At 44.3% G+C, this 24,296-nt stretch overlaps 1 protein-coding gene across 12 annotated transcripts in view; it reads left to right on the plus strand.

Moving 5' to 3' along the window:
• The window catches only part of LOC102308260 (RNA binding protein fox-1 homolog 3), a 436,461-nt gene that overhangs the window by 379,681 nt on the left and 32,484 nt on the right, over positions 1-24,296 (plus strand). For 11 of the 12 annotated variants that reach the window (XM_014334179.2, XM_014334182.2, XM_042221529.1 and 8 more), the window contains 3 exons: positions 4,036-4,329; positions 15,477-15,620; positions 21,815-21,868. In XM_014334179.2, coding sequence (XP_014189665.1) covers positions 4,036-4,329; positions 15,477-15,620; positions 21,815-21,868 — 492 coding nt within the window. The remainder of the gene's footprint in view (positions 1-4,035; positions 4,330-15,476; positions 15,621-21,814; positions 21,869-24,296) is intronic. The other variant, XM_042221527.1, reaches the window with a different exon arrangement.

A 24,296-nucleotide genomic window follows, 5' to 3' on the forward strand; every position in this document is an offset into this window, starting at 1 on the left:
TTGCAATTACTCCGAGTAAAACGCGCACGTCGTACGCAAAAACAAACAAAATGTGATCCGGTGCAAACACCCGATTGGCTGCGATTCAGTGAGTGTGGCGCTGCATTGTAGTGTGGCACAACCTTTTTGCCGCATGCCTCTGCATATTGCTGCAGCCTCTCCTGTGCCAATGCAGGCATCTCATTGAAAACTAATGAGGACTCAGTGTTTTATTCTAACAGCCTAAAGGTGCCACCATATACTGGATTAAAGCACAAGTAACCCAAGGAGCATAATGAGGTTTCCTACAAAAGAAAAAAACAGGAGCAAAGATTTGTCCTTAAGCCGTGGATCTAATCTTTACACGACGACGCTTTCCCCATCGTGACAGCGGACACTTAAATTGCATTTGGTAAATTCTTAAAAACACAGATCGGGATACAAGTCCCGACAGTGGCTAAAATAAAAGACGGAGCCCAAGCTTTGATCCCTTTAATGACACGGACGGCGTTTGATGTACAAACACAGCACCTCCTTGTTTCCGAGCTTCCTGTCTCTGCCGGACTGTTGACGTGTCGACAGCTTGCACGGGCTGGTTAAAAGGAGGACAGAGGATCTGGTAGTACATTCAGCTGTCATACCAGGAGGTGCATCCTCTTTTTTTCTTTTTTTTAGGTAACCAACCCCATTCTCCTTTAAAATGGGTGCTTAGAAGTTGAAAATTGCCAACATCAAGAGCTTCCTTGAATTAGGATGCCCTGCAATGCAAGTGTGTTATATAATGCCATGACTGGAGGGAGAGGAAAAGTAGAGCACAGGGGTAGAGATTAAAAAACTTTCTGCATAAAAAGAGAGGAGGGAGGAAGAGATGAGCATAAAAGGGAAAGGGGGGAGGGGTGGGGGATCGAGGGAGAGACAGAGATAGAAATATAGCGTAATGAAAAAGAGAAGGGCGGATTAGGTCAGGCAGGAGTGAGGGTTCACTCCTACAGCGGGAGCAGCCTTTGGGCCTGGCAGGCTGCAGGAGGCTGGTCAATCCTTCGGCTCTCTCAAGGCTCCTCTCTTTTTTCATTTAGATAATGGAGCATTTCCTTAATTGGCAGAGCGCAGTTTAGGCCGGGGTTTGTTTGCCAACACGTCAGAGCAGAATTATTTCCACTACATTTACAGCATAGTGTTGCTCGGCTCTCTCATTAAAACCGCAGGCTCCTCCTGCCCCGATAGGTTTTTTTTTTTTGGTTTTTTTTTTGGAAATCTACAGAAGGAGGCCGAGTAGCAAGGAGGAAGAAAACACATTTATCTACCATCACACCATCCCTAGTCAGCTTGTCAAGAAAGAGACCGAAACTTCTCGATCTGTTTACCGTTATTGTTTTTCTCCAATCATAAAGACTTACTTCTGGTGCTTTTTTTGCCTCCTTTCTTATCGAGAGACTTATGCGTCGAGCTCGCATGATCTGTATCTTTAAATTTGATTGAGGGTATTTGCAGGGGGTGTTATTGGATTTCGGCGTTATTGTCTCACCTTTTCCCTCTGTGTTTTTTAATGTTGGGATGGATATCCGCTCCAGCAGCACTGATCTCACCGTTCTGCTCATTAGTCTGGATTCGCAGACCTCGGTGCTTCGTAACAATAAGACACGCACTTCTGTAGTCCAGCCATTACCGAGTTTAACAATGTGCACCAGCCAGAAAAGTCCATTATTTCTGCAGCTCATCATCTCAAGCATCCATACGAGACAAAGGGTCTGTGAAACTGCTTCATTGCAAAGAGCCATCTATCACTTAAGTCAGGAGCAGAGACTACAAAATACACGTGGAACACAGCGCAAACCGAGCAGGAAGCATATGGATGGATCAGAGTTATACAAAGGGCGCGTGCTGCTAGTGACAGGGCTCTGCAACTTTATATATATATGAGTATATCTCCATCGGACTCAGCCGGCTCACCCTTACCTTTGTAAGACTTCACAAACACAGACGTAATCGATTCTCGGTCCAGTTCCTCAGAAATTCTCTTCTTAGTTTGTGGTCAGTCGAGAAAACGTAGGCCTACATTTCAGTGTTGCTGCAATTGTTTTATGATCATAGAGTACAACTGTGCAACTGTCTAAAAACTCAAAGTGATAACCTTTATTTGTGGATTTCAGTGCACGAGATTATTCGGTGCAATTTCCTTTTTTTTGTCTTTTAAAGATGAAGCATCGACATCCAGGTCTCGACTGTCTTAAAGCACCAGCGTGTTCATTGGTGTTGAGTAGATGTAGAACATCCATAACATAAGGTTGTTTCTGGGTCTGAAAAATGCCAGAAACCTGCGTTCTTCCCGTTTTATTGATATGCAGCAATAAATCAAGTCTGTTTTGAGGTTGGCCAACTGGGTGATTCACAAGTAGCTACTGTACCAGAGCGCAGAGTTCGTGGTTTCTCAGTCAGATCCACTCATAGCTTGTGATGTCCAGTTTCAAAAAACCAAGACCAACAGAAGAAACGCTCAGGAAACAGTAGGCAACACCTTCGATTACGTTCAGTGACTAAGACTGTAAGTACCCTGTATTAAAAACTGAATTTCAAGGTATTTTATTTAAAATTACATATTTGTGTCGCCATCCTTAAAGGCAGGTGCACCAGAGGGTAACAAGTCAGATTTCTACAGGAGAGAAACAAAGAACTATCCTGTCAGCAGTTTGTTAGTAAATTTAAGTGTCGCCTGAGGGGAAGGAGGCACAGTTATACTGTTAGTGATTTTAAGTACTGTGTAATGTGTCTGCAATTTTGCAGAAAAACAAACAATACTATAACAGTACTATCTTACATGTAAAGTATACTGTACTCTTCAGACGCTGTTTTTCAAAGTTATGTTCGAACAGTGACTGTGAAAGAAAAGAAACTTAACGTCATAATTATGAGGTCACATACTGTAGGCCTGCAAGTATTTATAGTATTTATTTTTGTATTGTAAGCTGGTTAAGGAGAACGGTCACATTTATATTAGTCAAATAAAGCTTTGGTCGTGCACATTATCATGAAGAAAATTAAATAAAGATATAAAAATCTGCCCTAAAGAGTAAAGCCAACGTACGTAAAATTACATAAAATTACTTACAACATATTTATTTCTTCTTTTACTGTAAAATTCTGACTCTGTGTCTCATTTTAGCATCAATATCTTTCAGTATTGGTATAGGTAATAATTTTATTGCATTTTCAAATAAAATACTCTGAAATTCTATTTAATTACAGGGAATTACACCCTGTGGGCTGTGATACAAGTATTACCAAACAGTAAAACAGTCGGCGCCACAGGTAACTACATCCATCTTTTATCTACAGTTTATGAAAAACACTACTGACAGAGACATGTCTGTACTGACTAAAAGTACAAAAAGGTGCAAACAAATGCTTGTTCACATTGTTTTTCGTAATTTAAAGAAGATTTTTGCAGATTTATTCCGTTTATTTAGCCAGAGGCCGTGCAAGCCTCGAACATAAAACTGGCTGAATCTGAAATTTCAAGGCGGCAGAAACAGAATTAGAGAAAAGTAATCTTTCTAAAACTCTTTAAAAAAGTCCACACGATAACCGGAGACGGAAACAAAGACGGGGGTGGCGAAGAGCAGGAGAGCTCGTAAAGCAAAAAGTATGAAAGTGGAGCTTGGAGAGGGAGCAGCTGCTGGTTTAACAGACCTGTCATTGAAATCAAAGGCCCTAATCAAAATTTTATCAATTAATTGATCTTTCCTCCTGTGCTTTGCCACAAGTGCAATTGAGATTCCCCATGACTCTTGCCCCTGCAACAGCAAGCCATGCTCTACAACATAAACTGTGTTCATTAGAGAAGATCAAGGATTTCTCTAATATGAGCTGAGATGTGATATGATGGCTGTTTCCCCCCGACTTAGTTGGTGTGCAGGACATCTCTCCCTGGTTGCCTTCCACATCACACCAGGGATCTTTGCGCTTCTTTCATGCTGGTTTTACAAGTCAAACAACCTACTTTAAGTTTAATTTTAACCGTAGTTCTAACACCCGCCTCCTGCTGTGCGTTTTCCACAGGGTAACCAAGAGGCCACCAACCCCCCAGAAGCGATGGCCCAGCCGTACACCCCAGCCCAGTACCCGCCTCCCCCACAGAATGGCATTCCCGCAGAGTTTGCGGCACCTCACCCGCTCCCGACGCAGGACTACACCGGGCAGAGCCGGGTGCCCGAGCACGCCATGACCCTCTACACGCCCACACAGACGCACAGCGAGCCGGCCGGCACTGACAACAGCACGCCCGCCACCACGACCGCACCGGTCAGTGTCCTTCACCACCTGCAAACACTGTTCTCAACACGCTGTCAGCAAGTAAAATATCTTCATATTATCTTTTTTTATCCGTATTATTATAACGTTACAAATGTCCGACTGTTCTTCCCGTGACTGGTTTCTTCCGTCTGCTTACCAGTGTGAGCTTAGCCAAATGCTGTGATTTCTCTCGACTCATTTCCTCTCCCTTGTTTCACTGAGAAGTGAGCCTGTTGTTTAATATTCAGTCAATATTTACATGATCTGTCCTTGCCTATAACTCTCCAGTTCTGCCCTCTTTGTATATTGACAGAAAAGTCTGTGTGCATGCAGGAAACTTTTTCAACAGATCCCAAATCACAGTATGTAAAGTCTTCAAACTTTTCGGCTCCAGTATAAAAACATTTTGGAAGTAAATGTGGCCTTGACGAGCACGATTCAAATAACTGGAACCAAATAACATGTAACGTATGAAAAACTGGTGCAGTTTGGAGCATAAACTCTCATTCAGAAGCACGACCCCTTAAATCGCTGCAAATTAAACCCCATGTTTGACAGAAGAATAGTACAGCGGCAGTAAATCAGAAGTCAAACCTAAGAAATGGTCAAAACAAGATTGTAAAAATTGTTCAAAGCTTAAAAAACATCAGCCCAAACATCTCACAAATAATTAGGTCACTGGCAAGAAGTCAGCAGCACGACTGGATACATAAAAAGTATCCTAGAGAGGCTCAGTCTTTAGAAGGGAAGAAGGGGAAGATGATAATGTATCTCAGGAAAACGCTGCAAAGAATTTGGCAATTTCGTTCTGTTATGTACCATAGATGATGAAAAGATTAAGAGCATCAAGAGAGATCTCTGTACGCAAGGGACGAGGCTGAAAACAATTTCATTTTCAATATTGTAATCTGCAATCTGCATTATAAACACATCTGATTCTGAGGTGCAAATCACTGCATGGGCTCAGGGGCACTCTGTGAATACAGCGCGGTGCTGCGGCCATAAATCCAAAAGTCTACCATGCAGGGGAAACACGGTGGTACTGTAACAGCAGCAGAAGAACATATTAACATCATATATCACACACACATGTTATGTGCATTTCTGGATTTGTTGATAAAAAGATCTCCCTTCCTCAACCGATCAAATAACTTCTACACTGGCTTCTTCTCTTTATTATAACGTGTGCTAAAGTGGTTCTTAGTGCAGGATTTGCATTGCTTTCATTACTGTCAGTGATTGTGATTGAATATTTCCTAAAGTTAGGAGTATAAAGTGTACAAAGGAAGCTGCTATTGTGCAAACAAATGGGTTTTATTCTGCTGAAGCACACGTAACACTGAGTGGGTGTGTTAACAGTAAATTTGTGGTTTGTACTAAGAAAATGATTTCATCTGTTGTATGAGCAGCTGATGAGCTCAGAAATGAAGCTAACTCACAACCCTAAAAGCTGCAGTTCTCCAAATGACCACTTGAGGCTGGCTCATGAAATATATGCATAATAAAAGATGGAGCTAAGCTTACCATTAGGGATGGGTATCATTTAGGTTTCATCCGAGACCGGTGCCAAACCGGTACTTTTGAAACGGTGCCGGTGCTTAAAGAATGGAGAACACAAAATTGGTCCAAAAACCTCTCATGTTCAGCTGGTTTTTGTAAAAAGATAACAATGTTAGCCTTTTCTGCAGCTATGGGGCATATATGGTATCACTCTTGGCTGGAAGCAGTGCTTAAACAATGGAAAAAACACAAACTTTGTCCAAAAACCTCTCATGTTTAGCTGTTTTCCACTTTTTCTTTGGTCATTTTAGCCTTTTTGGCCAGGGTGAAGGGAGTATCTGCCATCAAACAAGAAGACAGCTGCATGTACTATGATGGTGTTTGCTAGTTCACCTTACATGCATTAATGTAATAACGTGGTTAGCCTACTCAACGTAAATTACACACGAACAACATAAGCTACTCACGCAGAGAAGAACGGCGCTGCTGTATATCCGTCATCATTTGCTACACTGGCAGGGCTAGGGGCCAGGACTCTCCTCTTCGGGTTTTGGGGGATGTTGCTAACTCCGGGTCCGATAACAGGCAACCACACCCGCAGTAGATGTGCCGGTGTGAGGTCTCGCAGCAAGCTATCAAATACGGCGCATTTCTCGGCTTTTAAAAAAAACGCTATGCGTCGCCAGGTGTTTCATCGATTCGAGGTGTTACCTCCTTTGACAGTATCACAGTATCAGCTTAAAGCACTTGTTCGCTGCTGAGTTTGCATTTTTGCTGTGAAGTACAGCCAGACTTTTGACCGCTTCGCCTTGGACATTTTTAATCTGTAGCTCTGCTCTAACAGAACGTACGTACCTGGACCCAGCCTACTACTCCTCGGAAAACGTAAAATGATTGGCTAGAATCTAAAGTGTATCAGAGCTGAGGAAAAAAAAGCACCAAAATGTGCGCTGCTTTTCGGTCTGGTTACTACCGTTCATGTCAGGATACCGGTACCCATCCCTACTTACCATAATTAGAAAACAAAACTAATTTGACCAAAATGAGTTCCTGAATCTATAAAATCTGCAGGACAGTGTTCACAGAGGTCACGAGAGAAAGCAGCTTCCAGTAGATGTTAGTAGGTCTACATACGCTTCAGTGTTAAAATACCCAACTTTAGACTTATGGATATTTTCTCCTTTTCATCAGCACGTTATGGCTTGCTTTTTAGGTCTGTCTAAGACGTCTTCAGTCCAGTTTTAGTGTGAGGACTTATAGTATTAGTCTGTTATTTGGACTTATGAGCAACTGCGTTTTTGGTTGACTAATACTGTTTTGGAAAGCAGGCTGGTGACTAAAGTCGCTTGCTTTCTCATATAACTACATGAATTTGTCCAGTTATCATAATATCCTGTTCAAAAAAAGTATGTATAGCAAAAAAAGCCAGCCCAGAATGAACCACATGTGAGATTATCACTGCTACACCCATGTTTTGTATACTGTCTATGAGCTGAATGCACCAGAATCCTGTAATTACCAGTTCTGGCCACAGAGGTCACTGTTTCTACTGTTCAGAAAAAGCTGCATATTCTTACTTTAACATGCAAATCTGGCCTATTTTTGTTATTGTAACATATTTGCATTTTTCAAAAGCCTTAATTAACTTTCTCTCTCTCTTATGTTTACATAAGTAGTAAGTGAAATTTTTGGCCCCAACCCTTGTTGCCCATTTTTTTTAGGTCATTTTTCTTCCCCCCTCTTTTTTCAGACACTAATTTGAATGTTTCCTGCATCACAGACACAAAAACAGCCCGTGTTATTAAAAGGTGAGGGTTAACAGTGAGAGTCGCACGGCTGCACATTCATGTGCAGCAGCAGCAGCAGCAGGCTTTGATGTTCAGGCCAAGCTCGGCGCCTGACGATGGAGGCGAATTTGACTGAGAATGCGCTGCTAAAATGAAAGCGCATATCTGAAGAACCATTAGGGGGCTCCCAGAAAAACATGTCAACCTGAGCTGTTTTATTTATTTGCGTGAAGGAGATTTGACATGCTTTCGACATGAATGATTCAGGCTCTCTGAAAGGAGGACACGCCCTCCCCCACTTGTCTTCTTCTCCCTCCGTTAAAGGAGCAAAAGAAAGAGATGCACTTTTCTCCAGCAGCCAAAACCAACAGCTGCTTAGTGAAATCAGCTAATTATCTGTAACTACACCCGGGCGTTTGAGATTTTTCTTTCGAACATAAGACACCGTCGTCTGTGCCAGGACATGATAATGCTCCTGTTTTCACTCCATCATGAGAGTGCATGCCTCTAAAGCGTTGGCACTCGAAGGAGAAAACAAACCTCTGGCAACGGATTGTGAGAGAAATTCTAAATTATATAGCATACACTTCGTTCTTGTGCGCTTACATAAAATGCCTTGACCTGAGATTTACCTTCACAAGGGGTAGATGCAGATAAAAAGGAGAACGCTTAGCTTCGAACTTAAGAGGCGCGTCTAGAAAGACGGATAGTGCCGGCAGAGATGAAAAAAGCGGGACCTGCGTACCTCTTTTTCTCCTTTAGTATGAAAACACCTGCTGCTAGAGGTCAGCGTGAGGCCACAGCCCTGCTGAGAGGCATCGGGGTCGCTCGTGAAGAGCACCTTTAATAACTCGATTTTTCCCAGCCTCACAATTACGGCGCAGCCATGAATATTTGGGGGCAGAAAAGTGCTTATACAGCATAAGCAGGGCGATAGCACTGCACGGCGTATCATCATCGGCCTGTAATGTGGCAATGTTTGATTTGAAGATTTGTGCGACGCACTCGGACCGCTCTGTGGTTATGCGCTGCACTTACAGTAATGGCTGGGACACGAGAATTTAAAGTGAGGAGAGACTTGGCAGGAGGTTTAGTCTCCTCCTCCTCCTCCTTCCCACCACTCCCCTCCGCTCTCTATCGCTCGCCGTCTCCACTCTCTCTCCATTTCGCATTTGATTTCATTTCATCTGTTCACCCGCTGTGAAGAGAGCCCAGTGATGGTGGCCATGGAGAGATGAGAGCTCGCCTCATCTTCCTTCATGTTCTCCCCTTCTCGCGCGATCTTCATTCTCTCCTCACTTCCACCCGTCTTTTCTCCGAGAGGACGGAGGGACGAGATTAGTGGGGTGTAAACAGAGAGTCTAATCCCCGGGGCTGGTGGGGTAGTGTCGCCCACCGCTGCGTTCCCCAGCTTTAATGACAGACCCAGCCTGTTTGCTGTGGGTGTCACAGACGGGCCCGGGCGCCTTTGATTAGGGCACCCTGCAGAAACACAGATTGAGGGAGCAGATCAGCTACTCGCTGCGAATCTCCCCCTAAGTTCCTCCTCCCTTGACTCGACTCTGCTGCGCTCAGCTCCTCTACCCCACGACGATGCTTTACTCTGCACATCTTCTCGACTTAAAGACTTAAAAAGAGTCAAGAGAGAGAAAATTCAGTGAAACGTATGGATTCTGTGCGAATTCCCTGCAGAGAACGGAGAGTGTGTATGTTTTAATGAGGCAGGGGGACTGTCTCCGCTTCTTTCTCTCTGCTTCTGTGTCTCCAGTCCACCGTCTATACTGGGAAGGTGGCGTTGTCCAGAGTCAGACCTCTGGGACCTCGCTCTGTGCCGTGTTCAAACAAGCTGACTTGAAAGCAGTCGACTTGAGGAAGAGAGGCAGCCCCCAACTTTCTCCAAATCCTTAGAGATGAGGGTAGCAGAGGGCTGCCAGGGAGCTCTGCTCGAGCAAAAAAAAAAAAAACTGAACTCGTTATCTGGCTCAGTTCAAATAGTCTGAGGTTTGGTTGAATTTCATGAGTAATCATTCTCTTTTCAGATAACAAATTAAGGCAGTGGCGTTAGGGCAGCACTCAATTCCAGATTTTTCACAGCCCGTGTCAGCGGCGCGAAGACTTTCCAAAGGGTATTCTGGGGGACTGTGATAACATAGACGCGCACACAAACACACAGGGGCATGCAGAAAACATGGGCGAGCACATGCAAACACTTATACAGCCGTGCACGCACACACGCTCATCTCTCACAAGCTGTGTTTAAGGGATCGAGACACCACCAGGGTGTAGCTTTCAGAGACACTGCTGATGGCAGCATGTAGGCCGCCATTAAAAGGGGATGACTGTGTTATCTGTAAGTGGGAGGAGTCGCTTACTTTCCCCTGGTGTAAATTCCCTTTTCAAAGATATCCTCAGTGTTCCCTAAAATAAATACTCTCCTGGATCGTTTAAAGGATGAGGATGCTGTTATTCTATTATCGTCAGCAAACGGGTGAATCCCACGAAAAGGCCAAAACTGACAGCACGATAGCCCGTCTCTCAAAACTCGCTGCCCGAACGCTCTCGAGACGCAACTCACAGAAACGCCGCTCACAAATATAGAGGCTCGGTAATGTCCCGAAACATCTGGGCGCCGTAGTTTTTAGCAATCGTGAGATGAACAACGGATTTGTCGGGGACTATTTTCAGCTGTGCATTAATGCGGAGTCGGGTCTCTAGTGAGTCTTTAGAGCAGCAAGAGTTCCCAGTTACAGTACATAGTGTGTCCTTTATAATGAAGATGCACGTCAGCCGGTCCGACGCAGAGGTTCACTGGTGTGTTTTTAAAAGTTTTCAGAACAATAAGATGTGTCGAGTCACAGAGTTGTGCACAAAACCAACACGACGCACGTCACGAACGTGAAGAAGACCTTGTGACGCTGTCGAAGTGTCGGTCTAATTAATCGAGACCACATGCAGAAATAACCTTTAAGAGAACGTAGATGTCCTTTTCAAAATCTAAATAGATTGAAATATGAGCATGTGTTGCCACCACAATCATCGCCCAGACGGTGTCCAGAAAATGGGCTTCCTCTCAGCTAATTAGAGGCACTGAACTGGACCTCTCGACTGCGTCTGTGCTGTTGTTGCCTTTTGGAGCATTTTAATGGAATTATCTGACAAATAATTTGGCCCGTTGTGTGGTTAATGCACCACCAGATGGTCCAAGAAGTCTGTGCTCCAATTTTGGTGACTATAGTGTTTTAGTACCCTTTCTTAGCTTGTTACTTAACACGCTAAAAGCAGATATCTCTGTCTGTGCGATGCACCTGTACAGTTAATGAATGCAGCTTGTCACATTAGCTCGCTAGCCTTCGCTGATAACTTGGCACTTCACCCGCGGGTCTAAATGTGGCTTCTGGCTCAAGAAAAGCGAGATGGAAGCGGCCAAAACACTAATGTCCGGCCTTTAAAATGCAGAATCCATAACGTAGTGGGTGACATCACACCGGCAGCATCAGTCTTGTGTGTGTGGTTTTCACACCGGCTGCCACGAGGGCATTACACGTGCGTCATCGATATTTTCCTTGGCCTCAAGTGCAGTGATACAGTTTGGATTAGCTGTCAAACCCGATGCAAGTGAGCCCAACCCTAAATGTAAAATTTATCCCCACTGATGCTTCTTACCAACCAAAACATACCTCAGAGCTGAAGTGGGCTTCTCAGCTTTGAGCTTTTGATTCTGCAGAGTTAGTTGAGAGAGGAGACTTTCACGTTTCTGAGCTTTATTAGCGCCGAAACGGCCTATCGCAAAAGACAATCTATTGGTCTCGGTGTTGCCGGCGTGCTGAAAATGACTCCTCCATCTCGGACTTGTTTATATGAATCGAAGGGAGATGGTGGTGGGGGCTGATCCTCCACTCCACACTTAACTCCCTGCTCTCTCAGGTGATGGAAAGGTTATATTTGCAGCTTCTTTAGAAAAAGAAAACAAACGGCGAAGGACTGGAAAAGGAAAATAATGAATTAAACCTCTGGCATTATAATTCTTGAGAGCGAAGACTCAGAAACCCCCCACCCCAGCTCCTATTTAATCGGATGTAATCTACCTGCTTGGCAGCATTCCAATCAGATAGTTTCAATTATGCTCTTGTAATGCCACTCTGCGAGGAGGGGGAAAGTGCTGAGCAGAGCACTTTGCAGGCGATTTGCAAATAACAGCAAGGGAGTCTTTTAGAGAAATGACTGAACAGGAAGCCGGAGAGTTGCCGGAGTTGACAGCTCTCTCACTCTTAGGTTTGCTGGCTTTGGCGGTGACGGCATGTTTTGCATCCCGCCGCCTCCTGCCCGTGACAGCAGCTGTCGGGACAGTAAAGCGCCGCTGAAGGTGGCCTCCTATGGTAATACGGAAGTAATTATTTTCCACTGCTGCACCAGCGTCTCACAACCAGGCAGGTCGGAGCCTCGGGAGCAACGTGCAGAGGCAGCCGTCGCGGATCGCGGTGACACTCGGAGTTACTGAGCTAGCAGGACGCGGTCCGAGGCGCTCGGGAGTCGGCGTTCAGTATTTGTGTTCTCCATATGTGTACTTGCCCCCGGTGTCGGGGTGTGCCGCTGGCCTGTCAGAGCGTCGAGCCAAAGTTAATCTGGAAGTCTGCAAACACGCGACTGCGCCTGCCGTGATAAAAAGCCGGGCGGAGGAGCTGGAGGACAGCGGTGCTCTGTAGTCTGGCAACATACGCTAAAGGTCGATAGTGTCATGTGTGACCGATGAAACAGATTGACCCGCGGGGCTGTGGTACCTTGTCACCCTCCACGGTCCCGGCATCTGTCTGCAATGTGTCACCCCCGGGGCCCAACATGGCTACTCAGGCTATTAACCTCCAGCGCGCGAGGACACGGCAGAGTTAAGACCCGTCCACCCGTCTCTCTCTGTCACAAATCCACTCCTTAGTAGCCGGCCGGCCGACCGAGTGCATTTCCCGCCTCTCGCGTCCTCTATCACTTGTTAACCTCTGGTCCGAACAGCGTCCAGAGCAGGCGGGACTTAGGAAGCCGCCGCCACGAGTGCGCCCTACCTGTACGGCTGCAGGGGAAGACAAAGCGGGACCTTGAATCAAACAACTGTCACTGCTAACAATGTATGTCACCGTCTCGGAATGGGCCATAAAAACCAAATAAATGACGGCCATTACAGTGGAGATTGTGATTATGATAATGAGAATAATAAAGGCGATCATCATTACGATCATGATGATAATGATAATACTGTGATGATGAATTATAATGAATAAATCCCTACCCCATTTCCTAAATGGTGGGAAATGTATCACTACGAGAGGCCTGCAGCCATCTGACAGCCTCGGAGCGGCGTGAGGGTTATCGGCGTGTGCGTGCGTGTCATTTGAACCGCTTGTACTCTGGCTACGGCCTACTCTCTTTTCACGCCTGTATCAGTACAAGATTGCATCCGTGTATGTGACTTCCCAGTCAGAGCATAGTGTGTGTGTGTCATGCTCAGAGAGCACTTCCCAGGAGACCTGGCAGTTTACATATCACATTCAAACAGCTTTTGTTCTCAATATCTGCCACTTCCACTCTCTCGTTGCTCGTTCTCCCCTCTCCTCTCTCGCCGTTTCTTTATTTAGTATCTTACCAGAGGCTCTGGCTCTAAATCAGCCTTCGTTTTATTGTTGTTGTTTTTTTTAATATGCTTGCTTTTGAGAAATGGACACTGTCTCTAACACACAAAAAAACCACAGCATTTATCTTTTCTTGATGAGTGACCTCTTGTGGTCATGAGAGCAATTACTTTTCCTCTCTGAGAGACAAATAGGAATTGTGCAGTGCTGCTTCACACTAAAACTTTATTTGAAATTGTAGTGAATGGCTTGTAGTTCACTTCTTTTCGCTCACTAACAGTCGGCACTTTCCAGAGTTGAAGTATAGAAATGCCAACACCTACGACGCTGTGTGTGTTTGTGTGTGACCCTTTATTACCAGCGTGTTTCATATGACGCCAGTGCATGCAGACCCCCACCCCCCCATGTGTACCTCACCTGTTTACCATGCAGATCACTGTCACCAGAAAAACAAGATCATTCGTGTTTATTTTGCTTAATATATACTTTATTTATTTTTTGTGCATAACAGCTCATGTTTGTGCTTTCTGGTGAATAAACACAACTTTGTTCATGTGCCCAGTTAGTGTGAGGTGATAGAGTTTAGTGTAGGTTTCCTGGTGCAGTGATATCGTACCACTGTCACAACCCCAGGACGTCACTGCACCTCTGTTGTTTGGTGAACAGCTGCACTTCTATTTTTTATGCTAAGCTAACCTGGATTCTGTTTAATGGCCAGCAGGAAGCGACTCACCTTTCGACAAAAAGATGTCAGACTTTACAGAATCGATGAGAAAATGCTGATTTGACTTGTGATTTATTCTCTGCATAATTAACCCCTAATTTTATTTTTGTCATTTCACAGCCTGATGGTCATTTTGTAAATGATGGCTCCGTTTAGAGTAAAACAGAACATAAAGCAGAGTAGGCTTTAAAAGCAGGACTGGTCTATTTATTTTCCCAAGAGGCCGCATGAGAAATTGGGACTCTCGTGGAGGGCCACACCAATAAGCTGAACTCAGTTCTGCTCACTATTAATTTTCCCTCTTTGCAAACTCATCGGTGCGACGCTCCACAAGAGTCCCAGTTCCTCATGTGGCCTCTTGGGAAAATACATTTCCCAACCCTGCCTTCAAGCACGACTTTAAACACATCGGTTGGTTTGTGTTTCAGCTACATGCTAAACAAGCACAGTTAGAGAAACATCAAGATGTTACCTTTCAAATCAGGCCTTACAGTTCTTCTATGATGGGCTGTTTTTATTTAATATGCAAAGTCATTGAATATTCCACAGAAAGAGGATCCATCCTTAGGTTGCACGCATCCCAGTGGATGTCAACATTTCTAAATCTCAAACCAAATGTTTTAAAACAGGAATCCACTCAAAAATGGCATATGTAAAAAACAAACCAACAACAGCTAACATCCTTTTTTTATATGCAGTCTATGCTTCTGGCTCCAGCTCGATACTTGCTGCTCATATACTGATGCTGTTTGTTACCATCTAAAACGAATATTTTGATAGTTTTAGCCAAATGTTTAGTGGCTTAAACTTTAACCACAGAGCGAGCAGGTCAGAAACCACTCATTTGATCAATTTGCATAAAACACATTTTCAGAAAACACCTACCGGCAACCTATTGACCAAATACAAAGACGGACCGATGTCAGAGCAGTGCATACGAAGGGAGGATAAGCTGAGCAGTTAACCAATGAGGTTTGGTCCATAGAAAATAAAACTGCCTCAAATACGAGGTCCATCTAAACAGACAAGCCACCAGCACCCTCGGTGAAATTCATCACGGGTGTCACAGAAAGAAACAAGTGGAATTTGTCACTGACATCAGACACGTCATTTATATAGAAATGTCAGCGCAGCATTCGCATAATGATGGAAACAACAACGCTGAGGGCTTTGGGCCTCGCACTCTGATGGCTGTGTGCAAACGTCACCAATAATGTGTCTTTAGTCTAGACATGTCAGGGCTCTGTGGGATCTATATCCACGCCTTTTTGTCAGCGCCTTCAATCTTCCCTGTTGCTCAAGAGCTAAGTGCAAGAGATTAATAAGTGGATTTGTAATGCACAACCTCAGGTTTGACACTATAAGTCATAGGCTGTTTATCGCTTTGGCTTTCTCGCCTGATTGAAAAATAGCAGACGCCGAGGAAGTCAGTCAGCCAGGCCTCCCACCCCGCCCCGTACCCTGCCACCCTCCTGTTTCAACCCCCTCTTCTCCTATACTTCATGACCAGGAGGTACAGTATACTGTAGCAGCTAATGAGCAGCTTGTGTCTTTCCTCTGTTTGTTTCCCTCTGGCAGACAGATGATGTGACGCAAACAGAGGGCTCTCAGCAGCTCCAGCTCCAGCACTCAGACTCTTCAGAGAAGCAGCAGCCCAAAAGGTTACATGTCTCCAACATTCCCTTCCGCTTCCGGGACCCTGACCTAAGGCAAATGTTTGGGGTGAGTACCTCGGAGAAAAATTTCAAAATATCACACCTTGGCTCTGCCGTTGCCTCGTTTCCATCCAGAACTTTGAATCCCAGGAGCTTTTTCCAAGGAACTAAAATGTTTTTGCTTTTCCCCCCCAAGTTACATAAATGACTTTCTCGCTGCTTTTATCTTATGGTGGGGGTTATATTACTTAAACCATATCTTCATTGTTACTGGGATGTGATCAGATTAATTCTTGTTGCTTCTGGATTTCTTTTTAATTCAGTGGGAAGTGTAACTATAAAGCACAAAGGCATGAACATCATTGGTCTGTTGGGCACCTTTGTAAACATGTTGCATGTTTATGCTGCACCAACATGATGGAGCCACATTAGAAGTCTCTGTCTCTCTCCTCTGCTCCGTGTTTGGGTCCAAGCTGCAGATCTGCATTTCTTTCGGATGGCAGAGCCGAGCTGCAGTACACACACACACACAGCAGAGCAGCCACATTAAATAGATTAAAGCCCTTCAGTTACATGCACGTGTAATACAGCAATGCTTTGAAACAATCAGAAGATGCCGTTTTATTTTCCTGATGCATTTCTTTGTGTTCGCTGATGCCACGCTCCGTCTTGCTCGACCACAGATGACGGGATGAGTCTTAACGTTACATGAAATATCTGTGGTTTAACTTATTTGTAATTAAATATCCGACAATATTAGAGAGACAGAGAACACCAACGATCTGATAACCCGCTCAGAGCAAGTATGTGGCGACAGTGGGGAGGAAGAAGTTCTTTTTAAACAGGAAGAGACCTCCGGCAGAGCCGAGCTCTGGGCAGCTATAGCTGTGACTGGTTGGGGGTTGTTTTGGGTTTTTTTTTTCATGCTTTTGCCAAAACTGGGAGATACTAGATATAATAACTAGCAGGACACTTCCACCAATCAGAATGCTCGGGGTCCACTTGTGCAAGTAGGGACATCTTTAAAAATAGTTTCCCTGCAAACAAAACTAATCAAAAATCTGGCACTTGGAGAAGGTTCCTGTTGTATTAGTGTATGTACTGTTTATTGCAATGTGAAGAACGATCCTACAACAAAGCCTGAAACACACAGGCTCACTCGGGTAACCAAACCGACAGCAAAGTTTCTGCAGAATATATGAAAAACATTGTATTTGGATGTAAAGTTAAAGGTCAGCACTCGAGAATCTGACATGCTAGCAGTTGTTGTTCTTGAGCGGTCCCACCTCACCCTAATTAAAGAGCGCATCCTCTAAAGTCAGAGCAAATTATTATATCTTTATTAAAGTGAGTATGAAGCTTCTGGGAAAACAATCTAAACCACACAACAGGACGCGTATTTAATGAGCAAAGCCAGCGCTTAAACTGTCATCTAGTTAATGCATTGATTACTACATTGTCAGAAGGGGGAGAAGGAGGAGTGTCTTCTGAGTTTTTAAAAGCAAACAGCTCAATCAGTCCCAATCAGGTGCTGAACTCATCGCTGCACTGCAGGTTGGGCACTGGGGAGAAGTTAGAGGAGCCCGGTGCGGTAATGATTTTACTCTTCATCTTTGTCTGCTCTCCCAGAGAGCTGCGGCTCGCTTTGTCGGGCTTTTTTTAGGCTACCGTGTCCCCTGAACAACTGACGTGAGGGTAATTTTAATCGTAAAATATGAGGACAAATACAAAGAAAATGGGGGGGAAACAGATTTAACTTTAATTTCTGTTTCTGTTTTGTTCTCGTATATCAGAGCGTATACAATGGGTAGTCTCCACAGGTCATTAAACAGTCTTATTTTCTAGAAGTTACACACAGAACGGTCAGCTGCTGACAAATGCAATGAGATTACATATCAACATACGAGAGGTCCACCACAGAAATTCTCTCTCTCTGTCTCTTTGCAATTAATGAGCCAATATATACAGTTCAACAGCTCACCCTCGTGTCTTACAAAAGCCTCGATACCAATTGAACCAAACATCCCCTATTCAATAACGATAATGGATCTGAATGGAGACGATTGCCAAAAATGTACTTTAAATGTTATGCGCTAATTGGACCATTAGAATCCAGAGGCGTTAATTCTCGTCGTTATGAAGACAACATCCAGCTGATGATATTAATTACTCGCGAGCCGTGGCTGTGGCTTTATAAATTGCAGACAACATGGCTGCGTGCTCGCTCTCTCTTTCTCTCTCTGATTGTTGGCTTTATTGTTCCCAGCTCTGGTGCAGGTCGTGTGGAATCCAAATCACCTCAGTAATTAGCTTGGAAGCTTTGTGTGCCTGACTGGCTCGTGCAGATATATGATACAGAATTGATCACAGCCCACCCAGTCCCCCTCAATCACCCTTCTCACCCACATTGCCCGTTCCCTCCTCTTACCTGCACCTTCCTTTCATTCTTGGTGGTTGGCACACTAGAGAATTGTGGGATCAATTGTCTTGGGTCGAGCTTGGCGAGGCGATAGCTGGTCTGCTCCACCCTCTGACATGGCCTCCACAATGGGCCTTTGTGCGATCAGCACGTGCAAAGCCTCATCCCTCTAGCTCTAATGGCTTCTGGAGCGCCACCGGCTCAATACGCCATTACTGTTACGCATGAGTGAAGGCCACAGACACGCAGGCGGGAAGACAGAGGAGAGAGAGAGTGGAAGTGCGGCACGGCTCACTAGAGAAGGCGTCTACAGCAGAGCAAAGCCCCCACCAGGAGCCTCCATCTGCTCCCACACGGCACGGGGAAACTGTCTCCGCTGAGCGCCACGAAGGTTTCGACAACGGTAGGCGGCGTTCAAACGAGAAGGGAGGGCCTGAAATCCACCCTGACATCACAGGGTTAAGGGTGTGGAGAAACCTGTGAGCTTTTAACGAGGCGCTGAATGAAGGCCTCATTAGGGCAACCGCAGCGGACGTTAATCAGTAATTAGAAACTGTGATCTCTGAGAGTGAGTAAGTGTGGGGGAAATGAAAACACTCCAAGCGCGAGTGAGCTCTGCGCGGCGCCCATGCTGCGCTGCTTGAGGGTGCCCTCGTTTGTGTGACTGGGTTCTTCAGCAGTGCTTCTTGCAGCGAGCGTAAGGGCTCTCGCAGCGCTCCCCAGAGCAATCAGGACCTCTGCACTCCCCCACCCACCACCACCACTCCGACTGTCACCGCGCCTGGGCCTGCTCTGTTTGAATACACAGGGCGCCGTAGCGTAATTATAGGTTTCTGAAGAGCTTAAAGATATTCAGGCTAATCAAAGGTGGAGGCACAAGGGCCTCAATCTTGTTTGTTGCTTCCACACTTGGAAGCTCGAGGTCTAGTAAATATAGTCGATTATCACTTCCAAGTGCAGAAAGACAAAAACACTAGTGTTCTTAAAATACAGACGCTGTCTAGCCAGAGCTGTTTCCGAGTAGCCTCTTCTTTTGTGGTTTACAAAGAAAATAAATGGAAAAGCACCCAAGAGTCAAGTTACAGCCCTGTTATTGAACATACAAGCACGACCTGTGTTCTTAATGGTGCAGTCACGCTACCACAAAACCTTGGTGCAGTGTCATCCCCTTTGAAATGGTCAGCGGCACAGAACATCTCTGACAGTCGTCGAAGTCGGTTGTCGTCATCAAATTCATGCATCGAGACGCTGATAAAAATGCAATAAGACTGTGTCAGTCTGTTATCAGTTTGCAATTGAAGCTGGCCATTCAAGTTGGGAATTGACCCCAATTAACTGCTAACCTGAATGGGGTCAGGTTGGCAATTACGTGCAATCAGTTTGTGATAATACGATGAATAAATTGCCGAAAACAGACGTTCACACTAAACAGAAAACACAGTAACGACTTGCATTCAGTTCAGCCAGAACCTTGGAACAGAAACTCAGTGACGCAGCTGTCGGCAATCAGTCCAAGTCGTAGCGCTCTTGTTTGGAGGCAGGATGCCTTGCACCGGTCAACCTGTGGCCATCACCAATGTGAACAGAAGTGATTGCCCAGAAGTTGGGGGTGCTGCACGATCAGCCTCGGAAAAAGGAGCTGTTTGCTGCAACTACTTGGTACATTTCCCATCCTATTTTTATTCTGCTCTGATCCGTAAATATTTAGGGTGCACGACCTGAAACGTGGTAGCGTTGATGAAAACAAACAGCTTGGTTACGTAGCATAAGCTCCGTGATAGCACTGAACTTACTCAGAGCAGGCTTCCACGCGGGTGCTTTGTTTACGTAACACAGACAGGACAACAACACGACATTTGTTAATCGTGTCTATGCACGACTCTTCAATCTAGCTCAATTCAACAAAACCGAAGTAGACTCCCTCTTGTGGCTCTATTGAGTAATTGCACTTTAATTAGGAAGCAGAACACAAAACCAGCAAAATAAAAAAATAACTGCAGATGTATCAGTCACTAATATTTTTGTTTAATCACCATACGCCATTATGTACTGAGGGCAGATTATAATGTACAAAAAAATGCGAAACCAAATAAAAACATTCAAATGTCTCAAAAGCACGGGAATGATTTGCTCCAGTTAAGCCGTAATTGAAACATAACGAGTTTGATAAATGAGATAAAACATGCAAACCCCCAGTATCATCATTCGATGCTTCTCTTAATGCTTTTTTATTTTCATACAGATATTGGATGGTTTTTCTAATCTATGGATGGATGCATGTAGCTGCAGCCTCCTAGATGACATCAGTCTCTCCCTTGTCCTCCCTCTGGAGACTCCTCCCATTGAAGCTATTGTTTATTGGGGCTGCTGATGCAGCTGTTTCTCCCCGTGTGTGTGTGTGTGTGTGTGTGTGTGTGTGTGTGTGTGTGTGTGTGTGTGAGAGAGAGATTGAGAGCAAGTAGGTGGGTGGGAATAGAAGTGCATGAGATCACTGGTGAGCAGCGAGCAGTCCCCAGCGCCATGTGGAAATCCACAAAGATGACTTCCTCTGAAACTAATTAATCGACGCCACAAGCCCATTACGCTCGGTTAAAACAATTAGCATCTGCACGTTGCGTGGGGGAAGCATTGTCTTCTCAGGCGAGAAAGGGGCATCACGCTGGGATATAAATGCCTGCGTGCGTGATCGAGCCAACGCTCCCCATTCGAATCAATGGAGCCGAGCGCCATATGAAGCAGATGTGCGTCTAGGATCTATAGAACTAGTTTCAACACGAGCAGACGCATAGGGGAGAGGACACGCCCTGTGGAAACAGAGGTGGATTTAAATGACAAAGCCTGTTTTTGGCTTGGCGACTTGGTGCGTTGAGCTTGCTGCGTTCTTTGAAATGAGGGGAAACATACGTTTTCCCGCTAACCCATAAACGCTCATCTCCTGGAGTCCACTCCACTCACTCCAGCCAGATAATAGCCGGCTCCTCCTAACCCCTATTAGTGGCTCAGTCAAACGATCCATCCATTCCCATTGAGTGTCGACCACATGGAAAGGCCCATTTCTTCCCTGTTGTGCTGAAATGAAGGCGACGCGGACCGCTTGACAGGGTAATTACTTTTAATGAAATAATACAGCCATTGTAGACAGCAATTAAAAGTCGCTCTCACTCCACTCATTAGAGGAACTTACAGTTTACTTTCATTCCTCTGTTTTCTAATGATCCGAAGGCAGGCCTGTTAAAATCGAAAGGCTGCAGTGTGTTAACCCCCGGGGACCGGCCCTTAGGTCCTGTTGACTGCGAGAGCACACAAACAAAGAGAGGATGAGAGAATAAAGAATAGAAGAGAAGGAGGCTCTATAAACAGAGAGAAAGGTAGAAATAATCAACTAAACTCTTCACAAGACTCGAAGGAGCAAGTTTCCCCGAGGTGATCGCGGAGGTGTCGGGGTCCGCGTCTCAAGACGACATCAAAACACCGTCCGACGCCGCTCTTCTCTTTGTGTCGAAACAGGCGAGCAAACTTACATCATAAACGCTGCCACGTAATCACAGATCAAGAACTTTTACGAATACTGTGATTTCATTTCGTAAAGTACCGATAGACGCGCAGAGACGCGTTGCAGCGGCAGCAGCTACGAGTTCTCTTTTCAAACCACGCCAGCGAGCTTCAAGAAGTGTTTGCTGAGCTAACAAATGCAAATTGACCACCATTTCCTCACAAAAGTAACATTTCCATATTGCCTTAATGGTTTTTCTTTCTCCGGTCGTCGTCCTCATGAATTTAGTCAGCGAGGCTTTCTAACTCCATCTCTTCTCTGCTCTTCTCTTTTTCTTTTCTCTCTGCAGCAATTTGGAAAGATTTTAGATGTGGAGATTATCTTTAATGAGCGAGGATCCAAGGTAAGTGAACTAGAACGCCAGCTGCTTCATTACCATGTACTTCTTCTGTTTCCTAATGATGGCATTAGTGTAGTGTGTACATTGGCTGAGAGTAGTGGTCTCTAAGCCTGGTCCTGGAGAGCTGCATCCACTGCCTTCCTGTCTCTCTCTCCCTATTGTTTTTGTTGTTTGTTGCAGCTCTCCCCCAAGTTGTGAATCATTAGCCCTGTCAATCAATTCATTATTGAGCTGTTTCACGTTTCACTTAATCCAGCAACAGGCTGCAGGTCCTCCAGCATATGGAATTGAAACTGCTTGTTTAGAGACGGGGGTCCTCTTTGAAGCCTGGGCATTGATTGAAAAGGTCCTACATTATTCAGGTTTATCATTTTGTTTCAGACCGGATGAAAAACAAAGTTCTTTGTGATATTTACCAAATAAATGTAGTTTAGTTAAAATGAATTTGAAGGCTAATACCACGTTTATGAAAATACACGCCTGGAGAAGAACCTGCAGATCGAAACGCTGCCTCCAAGAGAATTGAATTATTAAAGTGAAGCTTAAGATTGTGTAGACGTTCCCCTTCTTTCTTACATCTATTACTTTTAACACACTTGTCCAACTTTGGGCAAAAAGAGCTTCATCTATTGGCCACAAGTTATTTTAAAGAAACTGGTTGGGGTGAGGACTGGCGGTGTTTCTGGGCTCTTTGACTTCTGTGTCACTCGGGTCGCAGCTTGCTGGTTTGTGCCGAGGTTGAACGTCTTTAAAAGAAGGATACAAACTTTATTAGAAAAGAAAAAAAAAACACCTCTGCAATACATCGGGCCATTATCTTTTTTTCTTTTTTTTAATTTTAATGTATTCAGACATTCTCATTGAGATTAAAATCTGTTTTTCAAGGGAGAACAAAAACATTAACAGGAACACAATGAGCAGGCAGAAACAAAAGAACACAATAAACAAGGAATTAATAAAAACAGCAGCAAAAAACATCAGATAATAAAGCTTTAGGAGCTCTAAGGGGAACGTCGGTCTCCGGTTTGAGGTTCGTTTGCAGTACCTGAAACCTTTTTTACCCAGAGTAGTGCATGAGAATGTTTAATTAGATTTAAGTGTGATAAATAATAAAACTGATGAAGGGTTTAATTGCCGGAGTGCTGATGGGCCCACAGAACAATACTGAATATCTCGATTGTCTAAGACAGGCTGTGGACGTTTGTGTTTACGAGTTGGTTTGATGTTGAATAGAAATCTTTAATTGAGTGTTTTTATTGTGTGTGACTGCCTGTGCTTTATATATGTGTAAAAAGTGCTTAACATGCACAGTAGGCTACATTAACTTAACTGTTGTAAGTTATATTAAAAATACTAAAATGTGAAGCTTTTGCCCCTGATGACTTACAATGATAGAAACACTCGTCATTAGAAATGTGTAGATTCAAGTTTACTGACAGATGGCTGGATAATAGAGATTACTCTGTGTGTTATAGGAAACTAGTAGAAACATTTAAAAATTATACATTTTGTTTGTTTGTGTTTCTTAAACACAACTTAATACTATAATTTTTTCTTTCTCCGGTCGTCGTCCTCATGAATTTAGTCAGCGAGGCTTTCTAACTCCATCTCTTCTCTTTTTCTTTTCTCTCTGCAGCAATTTGGAAAGATTTTAGATGTGGAGATTATCCTACATTTGTATAGTTACACATTAACAACCTATTGATTTAACATCAATTAATTTAACAGTTAGTACCATTTAAAGTCTAGGACAGGTAGAGTCATATACCAAGGTGGAGAATGCCACACAGTTGGTAGGCATTTTAAAGGAGGCTGCAGTAATTGCAAAACATCATTAGAAGACTGAATCAGTAACTCTGCAGGAACAGGATTGGGGCATATATCACAGTATCATCAGCAAAGAAGTTTATAGTGAGAGGAAATAAAGTGCAAAACAACTAAAAAAGGCCACAAACCAAAACCCTAATTTAAGATGTTTTTGAAAAGAAACATGACTTAAAGGGAAGTAAATACTACTGCTGGGGACTATTTTCAGCTGCAGACCTGGTGCTCAGGTGACAATCTCCAGTAGCAGAGCAGTGTATGTGTAAGCAGTGGGTCTTTGCGGTGACTCTGTGATGTGTTTTTAATAATTCATGGACGGCAAAGGGATATACAAGGAAGCACGATACTTTAGTTTTGTCTTTTTGTACAATTTGCCGACAAAGAAAAAGGCAGAATGCAGACAGCAGTGTTCTTAAAGGTCACCCGTGCAGAAAATAAGAAATACTGCTTATAATTCAAGCTGCGCCTCCTTAAACAACATTGTGAACTTGCACACCTTGGATCATTTCTACATTTGTCTCAAAGATAATTTGTACTCGTAAACACGCCAACCAGCCGCCAGAAAAATGGCCACAGCGTTGATGCGTTACTGCAGTATCAGTCTCCC

The sequence above is a fragment of the Haplochromis burtoni genome, unplaced genomic scaffold (assembly GCF_018398535.1).
Source record: "Haplochromis burtoni strain Fernald_Lab_line unplaced genomic scaffold, NCSU_Asbu1 Contig_68, whole genome shotgun sequence".
Taxonomy (NCBI): Eukaryota; Metazoa; Chordata; class Actinopteri; order Cichliformes; family Cichlidae; genus Haplochromis; species Haplochromis burtoni.